Raw genomic sequence first — 20343 nt, 5'->3', positions numbered from 1 at the left:
GCGTTGTTCTAGCCGCCTGATCTTGGATGGCCTTTGCTTCTTCGGATCCTGCCTGCTTTCTCCAGCGCTAGTAGTTCCAGCGCTCGTCCCCTCACCAACTGATTCAGTCCCGGCAGCAGGCTCCTCCCCAACCACAGACCCAGCCTCGCGGCTATTGCCTGCCTGATCTTGAGCCCAGCCCTGAACCCTGTTGACGAAGGCAAGCGGACAGCGACTAAACGGGTGACCTAGGTCCCCACAGATGTTGCACCGGATCCGCCTACAAGATGCGGCAAGATGACCAGTGTCCCCACACTTCGCACACATGCGAACATCGCATTGTGCGCTGAAGTGGGTGGGACTGCCGCACTTGTGACAGACCTTTGGCTGGCCCCTATAGAACACCATATTCCTATCCCTTCCTATGAAGGCAGATGAGGGAATATGAGCAACAGAATTGCCCCGATCAAACAGCTCCACGCTGAAGGTCCAGGCACCTGACCAGATGCCATGCTCATCGAGCACCTTGGCGGGGAACTGCCCCACCCTACCATATTGACTAAGCCAAGTCATGATATCTACACTAGACAGTGATTCATTACAGGTCAAAACGGTCACTGTCTTCACAGTCGATTGGCGGGTGATGGCCTCGATGGCAAAACCCCGCCACTCCGGGGTGTTCTTCATCAGCTCATATTTAGACCAGAAGAGCTCCAAACCCTCCGGCCTATCAAAGCTGACGTCGAACATAGCGGTGCCGTAGGGATGTATGAGCGCAAAGATATCATTCACGACAAACCCCGCCCCCAGGAGAAGTTCCACAACAGTCTTCCTAGAAGGAACTGCTGCTTCCTTACTCCTCCAATAGAGACGGGCCACATTCCTACGGTCCCTCCCCGATGTGGGGTGAGTCCATACGATCTCACCCCTCCTTTGTTCTCGGAAGGCCCTAAAACCATGCCTTTCTGTCCAAAAAGCCTCCCTCTACCTGTATGGAAGTCCCTGGTCCTTTTTTTAGGGCCTCCAGGAGGCGCCGTTGCAAGTCACCCCCGCCCGAAAGAGTCACCCAAAACAACACCCGCATACGTCTTTGTTTTTGCCATCCTCTCCCTCACATCCTTCCTCATTGCTTCCTTCTGCATAACTTCATCCTCTTCATCCACTTCCGTATCCGCAATATACTCCTTAATCAAAGCTTCCTCATCCACTATCTCAATTTCTTCCTCATCCACAATCCCATTTACCAGTTCATTTGTATCCTTATTTATAACCTCGTTCACGTTCTCATTCACCCCCACAGCCACCTGCACATTATTACCCACAATCCCATTAACAACTATATTTGCATCCATATTTGTTTTTGCATCACCTTTCACTCCCCCTGGACTGGTCGGGTTCCCTAAAGAGACCGGAGAATCACTGGGGGCGGGCCCTGAGGAGCCCCCCGCAAAACCCACAGGGGACTCCCCATCTCCCGCACCCCCCATTGCCTCCATGGCCGCACAGTCCTGGGATACTCGACCATAATGTTCTCCCCAGGTTCCAAAGTCTTTACACCTTCCACTTATTCTAATGGTATTTTCCCAATTTTGACAGTTTTATCAGTTTCTAATGCTTTCTTCTCCTCTTTCTCAACACCACCACCTTGAACCTTGTCCGCAATCATCGCATCCTTGTCCGCCACACTGTTTGGGGTTTTACCCCCTGCGCTTCTTGTGACCACCCTACCACTACAGGAAGGGGGGGCACCACCCGTCACCATCTTAGAATTATTCTCCCGCACTGTTTGACCCGATTCCACTACAGGAACCGGGCTGGGCACAGCAGCGGATTCAAAAGGCACAAATCGAAGCACTTCTTCCATTACAGTTTTATTTTTCTCCTTTCTGATATTCACCAGCTCGTCCTCAGGGACCTCCTCATCCCCAAAATACAGTCTGCCCACCGGGGACTCCAGCTGCCTGACTTCCAGCATTAGCCTTCCCCCAGACCCGCTTTCATCCCCGGAGGTGGCCACGATCAGGTCTGAGGGGTGCCCCTGGCCACAAGGCAGAGAGTCCGCCTCCGAATACTGTGTTCCAGGTACCACCTTCCCCTGGCTCCCAGCCTGCTGCCCTGACAGACTGGGGCCAGGCGTACCGGACAGTCCAGACATACCCTCAAACCTGCAGTCATTCCTGAATTTTTCCAAGAATGGGCCGCCATTTTCCTCAATGGCTGCCCTCCTCTCCTCCAAAACCGCAATTACCTCCTCCAACGTCACCAGTCTGGAGGAGAGGATTGCCTTCTTTGTCTTAGGAGCCATTTTCACTTGCATTTGTACATTTTTATACTCCACATTAAGTCTTTTTAATTCCTTCCTGACCTCCTCATGCATGTTCATAAAATATGCTACTCGGGAGGAAAAGGTTTTTGAAGACTCCTTAGGGCCCAAAATACCCCCAATTAAGCAGTCTCTCAGCCGCTGGGCAGGAAGAACCCCCGACACCAGGCTTCTTTATAATAACTTTGTCGCCGGGCTGAGGTACCGACACAGACATACCACATGCTGAATCACCTACCTCAGCCTCTGGCCTCATCACCTTCTCCACGGCCGTCCCTGTATCCCGTCCCACGGTCCGCCCAGCAGCTTGTCCAGCCACTGTACTTTTCATTTTTTCACAGCATCCTGCTTTCTTGGGTGCCGACTCAAATTGTCCAGAGAGGATTCCAGGCTGGCTGCTCTCCTGGGACCCCTCCGGACCTCACCTGGTACTCCATTGGGCTCACTGCAGGGATCGCGGCCGCTCCAAGTAGCGGGGCCCCTCCTGCCCGCAGCACTTGCGACCTTGCGGCCGCTTGCTGCGGTGTCTTCATATCCGCATCGTCGTCGGCCTCCAGTAGCGCCAAGGTATCTAAGCCCAGGTCTCCAGTCCTGGAGGCCCTCCTCTCCACTCGCGCATCTCCGCCGCGGCTGCCGACACGTGGTGATGAACGCCGGCAGCCGGAGGCCCGGGGATCCATACCGGGAGAAACTGCCACCCCCTGGGGAAAGGGTAACAATTCCCCCGGCAAACAAAGCGCTGGTAAGCCTCCCGGACCTCACACACCCACACACAACAGGAAACAGGAACAGCAACTCCTCCCACCACTTCTCCTGTCCTGTATACTGGGTGTAATCCTCAGTATCTGCTCTTATTCTGTATATACAGTTGCAAGAAAAAGTATGTGAACCCTTTGGAATGATATGGATTTCTGCACAAATTGGTCATAAAATGTGATCTGATCTTCATCTAAGGCTACTTTCACACTAGCGTTCGGGGCTCCGCTTGTGAGTTCCGTTTGAAGGCTCTCACAAGCGGCCCCGAACGGATCCGTCCAGCCCTAATGCATTCTGAGTGGATGCGGATCCAGACGGATCCGCACCTAAACGCAGGTGTGAAAGTAGCCTTAGTCACAACAATAGACAATCACAGTCTGCTTAAACTAATAACACACAAAGAGTTAAATGTTACCATGTTTTTATTGAACACACCATGTAAACACTCACAGTGCAGGTGGAAAAAGTATGTGAACCCTTGGATTTAATAACTGGTTGAACCTCCTTTGGCAGCAATAACTTCACCCAAACGTTCCCTGTAGTTGCAGATCAGACGTGCACAACGGTCAGGAGTAATTCTTCACCATTCCTCTTTACAGAACTGTTTCAGTTCAGCAATATTCTTGGGATGTCTGGTGTGAATCGCTTTCTTGAGGTCATGCCACAGCATCTCCATCGGGTTGAGGTCAGGACTCTGACTGGGCCACTCCAGAAGGCGGATTTTCTTCTGTTTAAGCCATTCTGTTGTTGATTTACTTCTATGCTTTGGGTCGTTGTCCTGTTGCAACACCCATCTTCTGTTGAGCTTCAGCTGGTGGACAGATGGCCTTAAGTTCTCCTGCAAAATGTCTTGATAAACTTGGGAATTCATTTTTCCTTCGATGATAGCAATCCATCCAGGCCCTGATGCAGCAAAGTAGCCCCAAACATGATGCCCCCACCACCATACTTCACAGTTGGGATGAGGTTTTGATGTTGGTGTGCTGTGCCTCTTTTTCTCCACACATAGGGCCAGATTTATCATTACTCTGACATCTCACTCCACTTTCACATATGGCTAAAGTCAGTTTTAGCCAAGTCAGATTTATGATTGGCCCTTTAAGACTGTAATAAATGTGGTTTGACGGTAGCAGATTATCTGTCAGTAAGCAGCTTTACAAAAGTCGCACATCTTTACGAAAAAGTCGCACGTTTTACGAAAAAGTCGCATGTTATATTAAAAAGTCTCATAAGATAAGCATGGTCCTGACTGGAGTGAAATTGCACATTTTTTTGAGACTTTTTTGCGACTTTTTAAATAGTCCCAATAGTAAATCTGTCTAGAGATTCATTTACATAAGTAAACACGCCCACTTTCAGAAAACTGGCGAGCATAGTGCAGAGCAGTAAAAAGTCGCAAATTTGTGCGCAGTTTTAGCGTTTGCGCATTTTTTTGCGACTTTTTCACTCAATTATTCTGACTTGAGCTAATGATAAATCTGGCCCATAATGTTGTGTGTTTCTTCCAAACAACTCCACTTTGGTTTCATCTGTCCACAGAATATTTTGCCAGTACTGCTGTGGAACATCCAGGTGCTCTTCTGCAAGCTGTAAACGTGCAGCAATGGTTTTTTTGGACAGCAGTGGCTTCCTCTGTGGTATCCTCCCATGACATCCATTCTTGTTTAGTGTTTTACGTATCGTAGATTCACTAACAGGGATGTTAGCATATGCCAGAGACTTCTGTAAGTCTTTAGCTGACACTCTAGGATTCTTCTTCACCTCATTGAGTAGTCTGCGCTGTGCTCTTGCAGTCATCTTTACAGGACGGCCACTCCTAGGGAGAGTAGCAGCAGCGCTGAACTTTCTCCATTTATAGACAATTTGTCTTACCGTGGACTGATGAACAGCAAGGCTTCTGGAGATACTTTTATAACCCTTTCCAGCTTTATGCAAGTCAACAATTCTTAATCGTAGGTCTTCTGAGAGCTCTTTTGTGCGAGGCATCATTCACATCAGGCAATGCTTCTTGTGAAAAGCAAACCCAGAACTGGTGTGTGTTTTCTATAGGGCAGGGCAGCTGTAACCAACACCTCCAATCTCATCTCATTGATTGGACTCCAGTTGGCTGACACCTCACTCCAATTAGCTCTTGGAGATGTCATTAGTCTAGGGGTTCACATACTTTTTCCACCTGCACTGTGAATGTTTACATGGTGTGTTCAATAAAAACATGGTAACATTTAACTCTTTGTGTGTTATTAGTTTAAGCAGACTGTGATTGTCTATTGTTGTGACTTAGATGAAGATCAGATCACATTTTATGACCAATTTGTGCAGAAATCCATATCATTCCAAAGGGTTCACATACTTTTTCTTGCAACTGTATATACACACTGCACAGTACCACTTCTCCTGTCCTGTATACTGGGTGTAATCCTCAGTATCTGCTCTTATTCTGTATATATACACTGCACAGTACAGCTTCTCCTGTCCTGTATACTGGGTGTAATCCTCAGTATCTGCTCTTATTCTGTATATATATATACACTGCACAGTACCACTTCTCCTGTTCTGTATACTGGGTGTAATCCTCAGTATCTGCTCTTATTCTGTATATATACACTGCACAGTACCACTTCTCCTGTATACTGGGTGTAATCCTCAGTATCTGCTCTTATTCTGTATATATATATACACTGCACAGTACCACTTCTCCTGTCCTGTATACTGGGTGTAATCCTCAGTATCTGCTCTTATTCTGTGTATATATATACACTGCACAGTACCACTTCTCCTGTCCTGTATACTGGGTGTAATCCTCAGTATCTGCTCTTATTCTGTATATATATACACTGCACAGTACCACTTCTCCTGTCCTGTATACTGGGTGTAATCCTCAGTATCTGCTCTTATTCTGTATATATACACTGCACAGTACCACTTCTCCTGTCCTGTATACTGGGTGTAATCCTCAGTATCTGCTCTTATTCTGTATATATATACACTGCACAGTACAGCTTCTCCTGTCCTGTATACTGGGTGTAATCCTCAGTATCTGCTCTTATTCTGTGTATATATACACACTGCACAGTACCACTTCTCCTGTCCTGTATACTGGGTGTAATCCTCAGTATCTGCTCTTATTCTGTATATATATACACTGCACAGTACCACTTCTCCTGTCCTGTATACTGGGTGTAATCCTCAGTATCTGATCTTATTCTGTATATATACACTGCACAGTACCACTTCTCTCCTGTATACTGGGTGTACTCCTCAGTATCTGCTCTTATTCTGTGTATATATATACACTGCACAGTACCACTTCTCCTGTATACTGGGTGTAATCCTCAGTATCTGCTCTTATTCTGTATATATATACACTGCACAGTACAGCTTCTCCTGTCCTGTATACTGGGTGTAATCCTCAGTATCTGCTCTTATTCTGTATATATATACACTGCACAGTACAGCTTCTCATGTCCTGTATACTGGGTGTAATCCTCAGTATCTGCTCTTATTCTGTATATATATACACTGCACAGTACCACTTCTCCTGTCCTGTATACCGGGTGTAATCCTCAGTATCTGCTCTTATTCTGTATATATATACACTGCACAGTACAGCTTCTCCTGTCCTGTATACTGGGTGTAATCCTCAGTATCTGCTCTTATTCTGTATATATATACACTGCACAGTACAGCTTCTCATGTCCTGTATACTGGGTGTAATCCTCAGTATCTGCTCTTATTCTGTATATATATATACACTGCACAGTACCGCTTCTCCTGTCCTGTATACCGGGTGTAATCCTCAGTATCTGCTCTTATTCTGTATATATATACACTGCACAGTACAGCTTCTCCTGTCCTGTATACTGGGTGTAATCCTCAGTATCTGCTCTTATTCTGTATATATATACACTGCACAGTACAGCTTCTCATGTCCTGTATACTGGGTGTAATCCTCAGTATCTGCTCTTATTCTGTATATATATACACTGCACAGTACCACTTCTCATGTCCTGTATACTGGGTGTAATCCTCAGTATCTGCTCTTATTCTGTATATATATATACACTGCACAGTACCACTTCTCCTGTCCTGTATACTGGGTGTAATCCTCAGTATCTGCTCTTATTCTGTATATATATACACTGCACAGTACAGCTTCTCATGTCCTGTATACTGGGTGTAATCCTCAGTATCTGCTCTTATTCTGTATATACACTGCACAGTACAGCTTCTCCTGTCCTGTATACTGGGTGTAATCCTCAGTATCTGCTCTTATTCTGTATATATACACTGCACAGTACAGCTTCTCATGTCCTGTATACTGGGTGTAATCCTCAGTATCTGCTCTTATTCTGTATATATATACACTGCACAGTACAGCTTCTCATGTCCTGTATACTGGGTGTAATCCTCAGTATCTGATCTTATTCTGTATATATATACACTGCACAGTACCGCTTCTCCTGTCCTGTATACTGGGTGTAATCCTCAGTATCTGATCATAATCCCCAGCAGCACAGAGTATTTTAGGAGAGTATAAAGCACTGAATGATTTGCTCAGGGCAGTTGGGGTGAGATATATATATATATATTATATCCATGCATCTAAATTTCTGCAGTTGCTCCTCAGCACGCTCTGCTCATTAACCCTGTAATATTAGACGCCTCGCCCCTTGCCTCCGCGCCTTTCACTTCTCCAGGACCTCGGGTGGCACCTGGGAGTCTGTGCAGGATTATTTACAGCACCCAGCTCCCTCATGGGTGACTAATGGTAGATCGTACCTCGCGACATTCTGAAACTATGACTCCTGTCGGGATATTGTGCCCATGTCCTGTCCTCAGTCCTGAGGACTAGTAATGGAGGATGGCACCTGTCCGCTCTCCAACTGCCCAGGCTACAAACCCCTAGGAAGAGGGGTGACCCCAGTGTGAAAGGGCTGGCAGCTGCTGGGGCCCCTGCTGGAGCTGACCCCCGTACCCTTCAGCAGCCTAGGTCAGAGGGTGGCTCAGGGTCCCAGTGACCTGCAGCTGCCGGGCTCCCTATGGAGCAGAATTTAGTGCAGCAAATGCTGCCCGCTCTAATAATAATCACAGGAGGAGAGGTCTGCAGCACGCCATGGGCAATCATAAACTGACAGCTGTCCGCACAGCCCCGGCATGACTGACAGCACCAGACGGGCAGCCAGTGACTGGGGGGGACATACCGGTGGACCCCAGTACCCATCCCCCACACATACTGAACACCAGATATAGATGGAAGCCTATAAACACTCTGCAACCATAAAATATGGGGCCCTGCAAAACGTCGCAAGAGGGCGGATGTAACGTCTCCGTCTTCTCCAGAAACCCTTCTTGCAGGATTATAAATATGGTGACTTTTAAGCCATGCCACATGAACTGCATACAATCTGCAAAAATGGCGCAAAATTAATCACCTTAGAGCATATTTAGGGTTTCCCTGCACCACAGCACAGGGGCTCTATGGGCAGGGGTGTGTCTTACAAGTTCAATGCAGATAGATTTGGCTACAGAGGATCTTGGTCCTGATACCATGAAAACAGAATGAGCAGCGTTTTAATGAGGGTGTAATGACCCAGATGAGCCACCGGGGGTGCTGTTCCATTGCTTGCAGAGTCCAGCACTCTCAAATCAGCACCTGCAGTGGCAAATGGACACAGAAATGTTAATGTGGGCGCCCCCAGGGGGTCTGTGGGAGGGAACACATCACCCATCATCATCACCTCCCCCCCGGCAGCTGGCATTCCCACCAGAATAGCAGGCGAGGGTAAGATGATCTCTTGCTAATCAACATGGATTTTCCCGATAACATAACAGTATTGGAAGAAAATCCAGAGGCGTCGGAATGTGAGCGGTCAGCAAACGCCGCGTCTGGAGACGAGGACCACAACCGGATTCTGTTACTGGAGGAATGGCCGCCACGATACAAGGGGAAGAAGCCATATTGTCTCCCAGAGCTGAGATCCGGCCGATCTGGGGCTGGGAGGCGGCGTGCTGCAGCAGGAAGCGCCCCCACCGCCAGGCCATAGATATGGCAGACACGGTCGGACGAGTAGGTGACTCTGGTTTTTCCCGCTTTGCGCCCTTTTCGCCCACTTACATTCCCGTCTTGATTTCGTCTGCTGTAGACGTTGAGGGGAAGCGGAGCGGTCGGGGGAGGGGGTGACGAGATGCGATGCGACAGCTCATGTTTTCTGCCGCCCGCAATTCCAGAATCGCTGTAATGAACCAGAAAACCTGCAGGAAATGTGTTGGGATCAGGCAGATGCTGGGAGTGGGGAGAGCGATAGTCTGCAGCAGCCCCCAGTCTGCAGACTATTTATACTGCCTGTGCAGGAGGAGGATGGCGGTCGCCAATGGTGGATGGCGGTAATCATTCTGGTTCATTCTTCGGAGCTCAACCTGATCCCACGAAAAAATCATGAAAACCCAACAACTGAAAACAATGTAAAATGTAACAGTAATGTAACCACAAGACCCAAGGCCTGACTGCTGAGCTGCTGCAGGGGGCGCTGCGCAGGGGTGGTTCACGGTATGCAGTGCCTCCCTATCACCTCTAGGTGTCACCCACAATGCAGCAGTTTGGTCAGTGACTAAACGTTGAGATGTTTGTGCCCCACATGACGCTTGCTCTCCACTCTCTTCCAGATGTTAACTGCTCGTACTTCAAGCACTTCACCTCTGGAGAAAATGCCGAGATCCTACAGGTCACCACTCAGAAAGGTAAGTGCGTGTCTGGGGTACATGGGGTAAATGCATGTGGATCTGGGGTAGGTGCGTAGGGGGTATGTGTGTTAAGTGGGCATGCCTCAGGTAAGTATGTGTGGTCTGGGGTACATGGGGTTAGGGTTGCCAACCTTCCCAATAAACATTCCAGTTCACACAGGTAACAAGGGGGCGTGGCTTAACATCATTAGGAGGAGATCATTTTATAGTCAATGCGGTCCGGTCAGGAGGAGATTATTTTATAGTCAATGCGGTCCGGTCAGGAGGAGATCATTTTATAGTCAGTGCGGTCCGGTCAGGAAGAGATCATTTTATAGTCAGTGCGGTCCGGTCAGGAAGAGATCATTTTATAGTCAGTGCGGTCCGTCAGGAGAAGATCATGTTATAGTCAGTGCGGTCCGGTCAGGAGGAGATCATTTTATAGTCAATGCGGTCCGTCAGGAGGAGATCATTTTACAGTCAGTGCGGTCCGTCAGGAGGAGATCATTTTATAGTCAGTGCGGTCCGGTCAGGAGGAGATTATTTTATAGTCAGTGCGGTCCGGTCAGGAAGAGATCATTTTATAGTCAGTGCGGTCCGGTCAGGAAGAGATCATTTTATAGTCAGTGCGATCCGGTCAGGAGGAGATCATTTTATAGTCAATGCGGTCCGTCAGGACGAGATCATTTTATAGTCAATGCGGTCCGGTCAGGAGGAGATCACTTTATAGTCAGTGCGGTCCGGTCAGGAGGAGATAATTTTATAGTCAATGCGGTCCGTCAGGAGGAGATCATTTTATAGTCAATGCGGTCCGGTCAGGAGGAGATCATTTTATAGTCAATGCGGTCCGGTCAGGAGGAGATCATTTTATAGTCAGTGCGGTCCGGTCAGGAAGAGATAATTTTATAGTCAATGTGGTCCGTCAGGAGGAGATCATTTTATAGTCAATGCGGTCCGGTCAGGAGGAGATAATTTTATAGTCAATGCGGTCCGTCAGGAGGAGATCATTTTATAGTCAATGCGGTCCGGTCAGGAGGAGATCATTTTATAGTCAGTGCGGTCCGGTCAGGAGGAGATCATTTTATAGTCAATGCGGTCCGTCAGGAGGAGATCATTTTATAGTCAGTGCGGTCTGGTCAGGAGGAGATCATTTTATAGTCAGTGCGATCCGGTCAGGAGGAGATCATTTTACAGTCAGTGTGGTCCGTCAGGAGGAGATCATTTTACAGTCAGTGCGGTCCGTCAGAAGGAGATAATTTTATAGTCAGTGCGGTCCGGTCAGGAGGAGATCATTTTACAGTCAGTGCGGTCCGGTCAGGAAGAGATAATTTTATAGTCAGTGCGGTCCGTCAGGAGGAGATCATTTTATAGTCAGTGCGGTCCGGTCAGGAGGAGATCATTTTACAGTCAGTGCGGTTCGGTCAGGAGGAGATCATTTTACAGTCAGTGCGGTCCGTCAGGAGGAGATCATTTTACAGTCAGTGCGGTTCGGTCAGGAGGAGATCATTTTATAGTCAGTGCGGTCCGGTCAGGAGGAGATCATTTTATAGTCAATGCGGTCCGGTCAGGAGGAGATCATTTTATAGTCAGTGCGGTCCGTCAGGAGGAGATCATTTTATAGTCAGTGCGGTCCGTCAGGAGGAGATCATTTTATAGTCAGTGCGGTCCGTCAGGAGGAGATCATTTTATAGTCAGTGCGGTCCGTCAGGAGGAGATCATTTTACAGTCAGTGCGGTTTATGAAAACTGTTGTAAAGAGTTGTAAAGAGTTTTTCCACATATGAAGCCATCAGATTCCATCTTTCATTTTCTAAAGACCCTCTGAAAAATGAAAGGTGGAATCCGATTGGTTGCTATGGGCAACTTTTTCCTTTACACCAGTTTTGATACATCTTCCCCTATACATATATGTAGACATGTATCTGTAGATATCAGTATATTGTACATGGAATCTTCTAGTCCTGGCTCCATATATGAGATCAGCCAAAGTAACAGCAGAGAACTCCCAGGAATATTTAATCCATATGTGGACACAGCCATATACAGAGGAAGCCAGAGACTCCCAGAGTGGAGCAGGGACTCCTAAGCCATATATGGAGATAGAGCAGGGACTCCTCAGCCATATATGGAGATAGAGCAGGGACTCCTCAGCCATATATGGAGATAGAGCAGGGACTCCTAAGCCATATATGGAGATAGAGCAGGGACTCCTCAGCCATATATGGAGATAGAGCAGGGACTCCTCAGCCATATATGGAGATAGAGCAGGGACTCCTCAGCCATATATGGAGATAGAGCAGGGACTCCTCAGCCATATATGGAGATAGAGCAGGGACTCCTCAGTCATATATGGAGATAGAGCAGGGACTCCTCAGCCATATATGGAGATAGAGCAGGGACTCCTCAGCCATATATGGAGATAGAGCAGGGACTCCTCAGCCATATATGGAGATAGAGCAGGGACTCCTCAGCCATATATGGAGATAGAGCAGGGACTCCTCAGCCATGTATGAAGATAGAGCAGGGACTCCTAAGCCATATATGGAGATAGAGCAGGGACTCCTCAGCCATATATTGAGATAGAGCAGGGACTCCTCAGCCATATATGGAGATAGAGCAGGGACTCCTCAGCCATATATGGAGATAGAGCAGGGACTCCTCAGCCATATATGGAGATAGAGCAGGGACTCCTAAGCCATATATGGAGATAGAGCAGGGACTCCTAAGCCATATATGGAGATAGAGCAGGGACTCCTCAGTCATATATGGAGATAGAGCAGGGACTCCTCAGCCATATATGGAGATAGAGCAGGGACTCCTCAGCCATATATGGAGATAGAGCAGGGACTCCTCAGCCATATATGGAGATAGAGCAGGGACTCCTCAGTCATATATGGAGATAGAGCAGGGACTCCTCAGCCATATATGGAGATAGAGCAGGGACTCCTCAGCCATATATGGAGATAGAGCAGGGACTCCTAAGCCATATATGGAGATAGAGCAGGGACTCCTAAGCCATATATGGAGATAGAGCAGGGACTCCTCAGTCATATATGGAGATAGAGCAGGGACTCCTCAGCCATATATGGAGATAGAGCAGGGGACATATCTTTATCTTTTGCTGAGTGGAGGCACGGATCGGAAGCCCAGGGAAGCACGTCCGTATGCTTTCGGGTCCATACCTCCCCATATCGTGGACATGATGGTATAAGATGGAGGCAGAGGTGTAAACTGAAGCTCTGGGTCTCCTTCTCCTATGGGACAGAAGGATCTGAAGCTCCTTGTCTATTCGGAGGCCCGGTGCAGTCACAACCTATGGATAGGCAGGAACAGGTAAAGATGACAAGAGGGTGGAGAAGGGAAGGAGAATGGAATGGAGGGACAGAAACAGGACAAAGTTACATGAGGGCGCAGGATAAAGTGGCATGAGAGGGCAGATAAAGATGACAGGCAGGATGGTGCAGGAGGTTGGAGCAGGTCATTTTAGGTTTTCGGTGTGGTCAAGTGTGGGGGTGGGGCTAGAACACGAAGCCACGTAATGGTGGATGTAATGTCCTCCTGGGGCCACCGTACTGACAGATCCATTATCTGCGCTGAGAGCCGAGGACAGCAGAATAATCCCAAGCTGTTACAGAGGGATTTACACCTCGTCGGATCAGAGGCCGCCCCTCCGGGAACGTCCACATGACCCCCTAATAACATTAGACCAGGGCTGTAATGATAATGAGGATCTGCAGCATTAGTCCTCACCGTTTACAAGACCTCTGCTTGTGTCAGTGAATGGAAACAGTCTTGGTGACTCACACAGCTGAAGGTTTGTTACAGTGTATCAGTGTGAAGAAATGCAGATCTCTCTCCTGTCTGGGACACCAGGCTGATGGCTCGCTCTTATACTGATACATTGTAACAAACCCTCAGCTGTGCGACTTCTCCCTCATCACTGGGCACAGCAGACTTTTTGGGGAGGGGGTGACTGTGAAAAGCTGCTGAGGCCTCACGGGTTTTGTCTTGCAGAGTACAGCATCTCAGCGGCCGCCATCGCCATCATCGCGGTCGGCTTCATGACCATGGGGACAGTCTGCACGCTGCTCTCCTTCAACCAGAAGCTGGACTACCTCCTGAAGCCGGCCGGACTCTTCTATGTGTTCTCAGGTAAGTCCAAGAGTCCTCCGCCCACAGGAGGACCGCCCTGACCCCATAGTGGACCTCTAGAGATCTGCAGAACATCGCTCTGTCCTCTCTACCTCCTGACAGATACATAGTGATATATCCTGCAGAGTATTACACCACTGACCTCTCTAGAGATATGCAGAACATCGCTCTGTCCTCTCTACCTCCTGACAGATACATAGTGATATATCCTGCAGAGTATTACACCACTGGCCTCTCTAGAGATCTGCAGAACATTGTTCTGTCCTCTCTACCTCCTGACAGATACATAGTGATATATCCTGCAGAGTATTACACCACTGACCTCTAGAGATCTGCAGAACATCGCTCTGTCCTCTCTACCTCCTGACAGATACATAGTGATATATCCTGCAGATTATTACACCACTGACCTCTCTAGAGATCTGCAGAACATTGCTCTGTCCTCTCCACCTCCTAACAGATACATAGTGATATATCCTGCAGATTATTACACCACTGACCTCTAGAGATCTGCAGAACATCGCTCTGTCCTCTCTACCTCCTGACAGATACATAGTGATATATCCTGCAGATTATTACACCACTGACCTCTCTAGAGATCTGCAGAACATTGCTCTGTCCTCTCTACCTCCTGACAGATACATAGTGATATATCCTGCAGATTATTACACCATTGACCTTCCTAGAGATCTGCAGAACATCGCTCTGCCCTCTCCACCTCCTGACAGATACGTAGTGATATTTCCTGCAGATTATTACAACACTGAGCTCTCTGCAGCACATTGCACCCGTGTCTTTCAGGCCTGTGTATGATCATCTCGGCGGAGGTCATTCGTCAGTCTGTGCACCGGATGATTGACAGTAAGGAGACGGTGTGGATCGAGTACTACTACTCCTGGTCTTTCGCCTGCGCCTGCTCGGCCTTCGTGCTGCTCTTCATCTGCGGGATCGCCCTCGTGCTCATTTCCCTTCCCCGGATGCCCCGGAATCCATGGGAATCTTGTATGGACGCGGAGCCTGAAATGTGAGGCGCCCCCACCCCGGAGTCCGGGGGCAAGAGACGTTCTGCAGCCCAAGACCCTGCGAGGACGGCGGCCTCCGCTTATAGATTTTCTGTATATAATGGATGCGTCTTCTCACCCTCAGTAATATAAGAATCCAGGATGCCAGGGATAACTCCCATCATCTCCGCAGTGACCGGGCTATGGCGCCAAAATTAGATGCTGATTTCAGCCCCAGGCGCTGGTGACAGATTCTTTCCGGACACTCAATACCTCCAGTCCTTTAAAGCGCCCCGCACAAAATCTCAAGAGGATCCTCGAGATCGCGAAGAGCGATTATTACACGAGGGTTCCGTATTCATGTCTTACATGGCAGTCCGGTGTCTCCCCGAGAGGGCTCTGCCCCGAAAAGTACTGGGAAAACACACAGGCCCCGCCCATCTAGTAAAGAAAAAAAACAACACAGGCCCCGCCCAACTACTGGGAAAATACACAGGCCCCGCCCAACTACTGGAAGAAACACAGGCCCCGCCCAACTACTAGAAAACACACAGGCCCCTCCAAACTAGTGGAATACATAGACTACTTATACACACAGGCCCCTCACAACTACTGGAACAAAATACACAGGCCCCTCCCAAACACTGGAGAAACACACAGGCCCCTCCCAACTAAAGGAAGAAACACATAGGCCCTGCCCAACTAATGAAAGAAACACACAAGCCCCTCCCCACTACTGAAATAGGAAACGACAGACTGTTCCGAACTACTGGAAAAAACATCCAGGCCCCTCCAAACTACTTGAAGAAACACATAAACCCCTCCCAACTACTGGAAGAAACACATAAACCACTCCCAACTACTGGAAGAAACACATAAACCACTCCCAACTACTGGAAGAAACACATAAACCACTCCCAACTACTGGAAGAAACACTCAGGCCCCTCCGAACTACAAGAAGAAACACACAGGCCCCACCCAACTACTGGGGAAAAAAAACACACAACTACAGGACGAAAGGTACAGGCTCCTCCCAACTACTGGAAAAACAAAGATCCTTCCCAACTACTGGAAGAAACAAACAAACCCCTTCCAACTACTAGACAAACCAGTCAGGCCCCACACAACTACTGTACAGAACACATGAGCCCCTCCCAAACTACCATAAAAGGCCCCACCCAGCTACTGGAAAAAACAGGCCCCTCCCAACTACTAGAAGACATACAGGCCCCTCCCAACTACTAGAAGACATACAGGCCCCTCCCAACTACTAGAAGACATACAGGCCCCTCCCAACTACAATTAGTGCTAGACACAGTTCCTTCCATCTACTGGAAAACAAAGCAGCCGTCACCCACCCACTCGGAGACACAGACCCATCACCTTTCTAGAAGACACAGCAGGCCCCTCCTATAGGGATAACACTCAACAACCCCTCCCATGTAGTGATATTTTAACATGCCCCTCCCTATGACAGGAGGAGCAGGCCCTTCAATGCTGACCAAACTTCTCCCATGCTCCGCAGACCCCGCCAATCAAATGTTAGAGATCTCAAACAGGTGACCCTCCCTAAAAAATGCTGAGAAGGCTCTCCCATGCTGAGCAGACTCCTCCCATGCTGAGCAAACTCCTCCCATGCTGATAAGGCCCCTCCCATGCTGAGCAGTTTCTTCCCATGCTGAGCAGACTCCTCCCATGCTGAGCAGGACCCTCCCATCTGATGTCAGGAACTTTTCGTGCCCCAATGAGAAGTCTTATTTGGAATAAAGACCACAGTAAACATGTCACTTTTGAATCTGAGTAGCTGGGGTAATAATTAAGTGCCCCATTGCTGTACTAGTTAACACTTGATGCCTTGAAACTTTGTTTACATCTGATGATCACAAATACTGCAGCTGATAAGGAGACTGGAGAATATGGGGGTGATGGTACTCTGTCTACAAGGGATGATGGGAGGAATTGTCATAAATACGAAAATATCACAATAAAGGAAATAACTATTGTGTAGTAAATAATGGACATATTATCTACTGTATATTACTCTGCCTCTCCATAATACACAGACCTGTGTTGTCTGCTGTATATTACACTGCCTCTCCATACTATACAGGCCTGTTATCTGCTGTATATTACACTGCCTCTCCATAATACACAGACCTGTGTTATCTGCTGTATATTACACTGCCTCTCCATAATACACAAACCTGTGTTGTCTGCTGTATATTACTCTGCCTCTCCATAATACACAGACCTGTGTTGTCTGCTGTATATTACACTGCCTCTCCATACTATACAGGCCTGTTATCTGCTGTATATTACTCTGCCTCTCCATACTACACAGGCCTGTGTTGTCTGCTGTATATTACTCTGCCTCTCCATACTACACAGGCCTTTGTTATCTACTGTATATTACACTGCCTCTCCATAATACACAGACCTGTGTTGTCTGCTGTATATTACTCTGCCTCTCCATACTACACAGGCCTTTGTTATCTACTGTATATTACACTGCCTCTCCATACTATACAGGCCTGTGTTATCTGCTATACAGTACACTGCTTCTCCATACTACACAGGCCTGTGTTATCTGCTTTACGGTACACTGCCTCTATACTATACAGTATTCACAGATTGAACATAATCCTGTTCAGGGGATTCTATAGTAGAATATGGTCAACAACTAGAGAATTCACAGCAATACCATCATTCTAAAATATAGCTTTTAATATTTATGTATAAAATGGTCAATACAACCCTCTAATATATAGATAATCGATAATAAAGTGAAAAAAGGAAGAAAAATAAATTCAAAAACTAGGGTCAGATTGATATTAAGTAGCAGGATATTGGCTGTTGGATTAGTAGATGTTAGTAAAGCCTATTTGGGGGTAGTAGCCCTACCTATATACGGAATAGCCGCCCCGATAGGGGCGATCCAGTTTCTCGTGCCTCCTATTGTCCCTGGTTAGCCCTATAGGGATGGATGCCTATATAGTGAGGGACCCTAAAGGAACACCTGGGCTAATCTACACAAGAAAAATAATAAATGTATAAAGATAACAAAAATCAGTGACAGACACCACCCTAATATCAAGTAAGATATATAAGAAAAATAGTTAGTAGAGTTACAGGAGTGAATTGTCCAATGCTGTCCCTTTTGAATTTATTTTTCTTTTTCTTCCTTTTTTCACTTTATTATCGATTATCTATATATTAGAGGGTTGTATTGACCATTTTATACATAAATATTAAAAGCTATATTTTAGAATGATGGTATTGCTGTGAATTCTCTATACTACACAGGCCTCTGTTATCTGCTGTATATTACACTGCCTCTCCATACTAGACAGGCCTGTGCTATCTACTGTATATTACTCTGCCTCTCCATACTACACAGGCCTGTGTCATCTGGTGTATATTACACTGCCTCTCCATACTATACAGGCCTGTGCTATCTGCTGTACGGTACTCTGTCTCTATACTACACAGGCCTGTGTTATCTACTGTATATTACTCTGCCTCTCCATACTATACAGGCCTGTGTTATCTGCTGTACGGTACACTGCCTCTACATACTACACAGACTTGTATTATCTACTGTATATTACTCTGCCTCTCCATACTATACAGGCCTGTGCTATCTGCTGTAGGGTACACTGCCTCTCCATACTATACAGGCCTGTGCTATCTACTGTATATTACTCTGTCTCTCCATACTACACAGGCCTGTGTTATCTACTGTGCAGTACACTGCCTCTCCATACTACACAGGCCTGTGCTATCTGCTGTACGGAACACTGCCCCTCCATACTACACAAGCCTGTGTTATCTGCTGTATATTACACTGCATTCTCATACTTCACAGAACTGTGTTATCTGCTGTATATTACTCTGCCTCTCCATACTACAAAGGCCTGTGTTATCTGTTTAACGGCACACTACGTCTACATACTACACAAGCCTGTGTTATCTGCTGTACAGTACACTGCCTCTCCATGCTACACTGACCTATGTTATCTGAAATACGGCACAATGCCTCTTTATACTACACAGGCCTGTGTTATCTGCTGTATGGTACACTGCCCCTCCATACTATACAGGCCTGTGCTATCTGTTTTACGGTACACTGCCTCTCCATACTACACAGGCCTGTGTTATCTATTGTATATTACTCTGCCTCTCCATACTACACAGGCCTGTGTTATCTGTTGTATATTACACTCCCTCTCCATACTACATAGGCCTGTGCTATCTGCTGTATATTACACTGCCTCTCCATACTATACAGGCCTGTGCTATCTGCTGTAGGGTACACTGCTTCTCCATACTACACAGGCCTGTGTTATCTGTTGTATATTACACTGCCTCTCCATACTAGACAGGCCTGTGCTATCTGCTGTATATTACTCTGTCTCTCCATACTACACAAGCCTGTGTTATCTACTGTATATTACTCTGTCTCTCCATACTACACAGGCTTGTGTTATCTGGTGTATATTACACTGCCTCTCCATACTACACAGGCTTGTGTTATCTGCTGTATATTACACTGCCTCTCCATACTACAAAGGACTGTGTTATCTGCTATATATTACACTGCATCTACATACTACACAGGCCTGTGTTATCTGCTGTACAGTACACTGCCTTTTGAAACTACACAGAACAGTGTTATCTGCTGTACGGTACACTGCCTCTCCATACTACACAGGCCTGTGTTATCTGCTGTATGGTACACTGCCTCTCCATACTACACAGGCCTGTGTCATCTACTGTACAGTACACTGCCTCTCCATACTACACAGGCCTGTGTTATCTGCTGTACGGTACACTGCCTCTCCATACTACACAGTCCTGTGTTATCTGCTGTATGGTACATTGTCTCTCCATACTACACAGGCCTGTGATATCCTCTGTACAGTACACTGCCCCTCCATCCTACACAGGAATGTGATATCTTCTGTACGGTACACTGCCCCTCCATACTACACAGGCCTGTGTTATCTGCTGTATGGTACACTGCCTCTCCATACTACACAGGCCTATGTTATCTACTGTACGGTACACTGCCTCTCCATACTACACAGACCTGTGTTATCTGCTGTACGGTACAGTAACTATCCATTCTACACAGGCCTGTTTTATCTGTTGTATATTACTCTGCCTCTCCATACTACACAGACTTGTATTATCTGCTGTACGGTACACTGCCTCTCCATACTACACAGACCTGTGTAATCTGCTGTACGGTACTCTGCCTCTATGCTACACAGGCCTGTGTTATCTACTGTATATTACTCTGTCTCTCCATACTACACAGGCCTGTGTTATCTGGTGTATATTACACTGCCTCTCCATACTACACAGGCTTGTGTTATCTGGTGTATATTACACTGCCTCTCCATACTACAC

At 47.2% G+C, this 20343-nt stretch overlaps 1 protein-coding gene across 1 annotated transcript in view; it reads left to right on the top strand.

The window, feature by feature from the left end:
- CACNG1 (calcium voltage-gated channel auxiliary subunit gamma 1) overlaps window positions 1–15501 on the top strand; it is a 30095-nt gene extending 14594 nt beyond the window's left edge. Inside the window, exons 2-4 of the mRNA XM_040437444.1 lie at window positions 9722–9796; window positions 13792–13929; window positions 14731–15501. Coding sequence (XP_040293378.1) covers window positions 9722–9796; window positions 13792–13929; window positions 14731–14957 — 440 coding nt within the window. The 3' untranslated portion in view covers window positions 14958–15501. The remainder of the gene's footprint in view (window positions 1–9721; window positions 9797–13791; window positions 13930–14730) is intronic.
- Window positions 15502–20343: the final 4842 nt, after the last annotated feature.

The sequence above is a fragment of the Bufo bufo genome, chromosome 6 (assembly GCF_905171765.1).
Source record: "Bufo bufo chromosome 6, aBufBuf1.1, whole genome shotgun sequence".
Taxonomy (NCBI): domain Eukaryota; kingdom Metazoa; phylum Chordata; class Amphibia; order Anura; family Bufonidae; genus Bufo; species Bufo bufo.
Note: the sequence above shows the minus strand (reverse complement) of the source record. Positions and strands in the feature narration are given on the sequence as shown.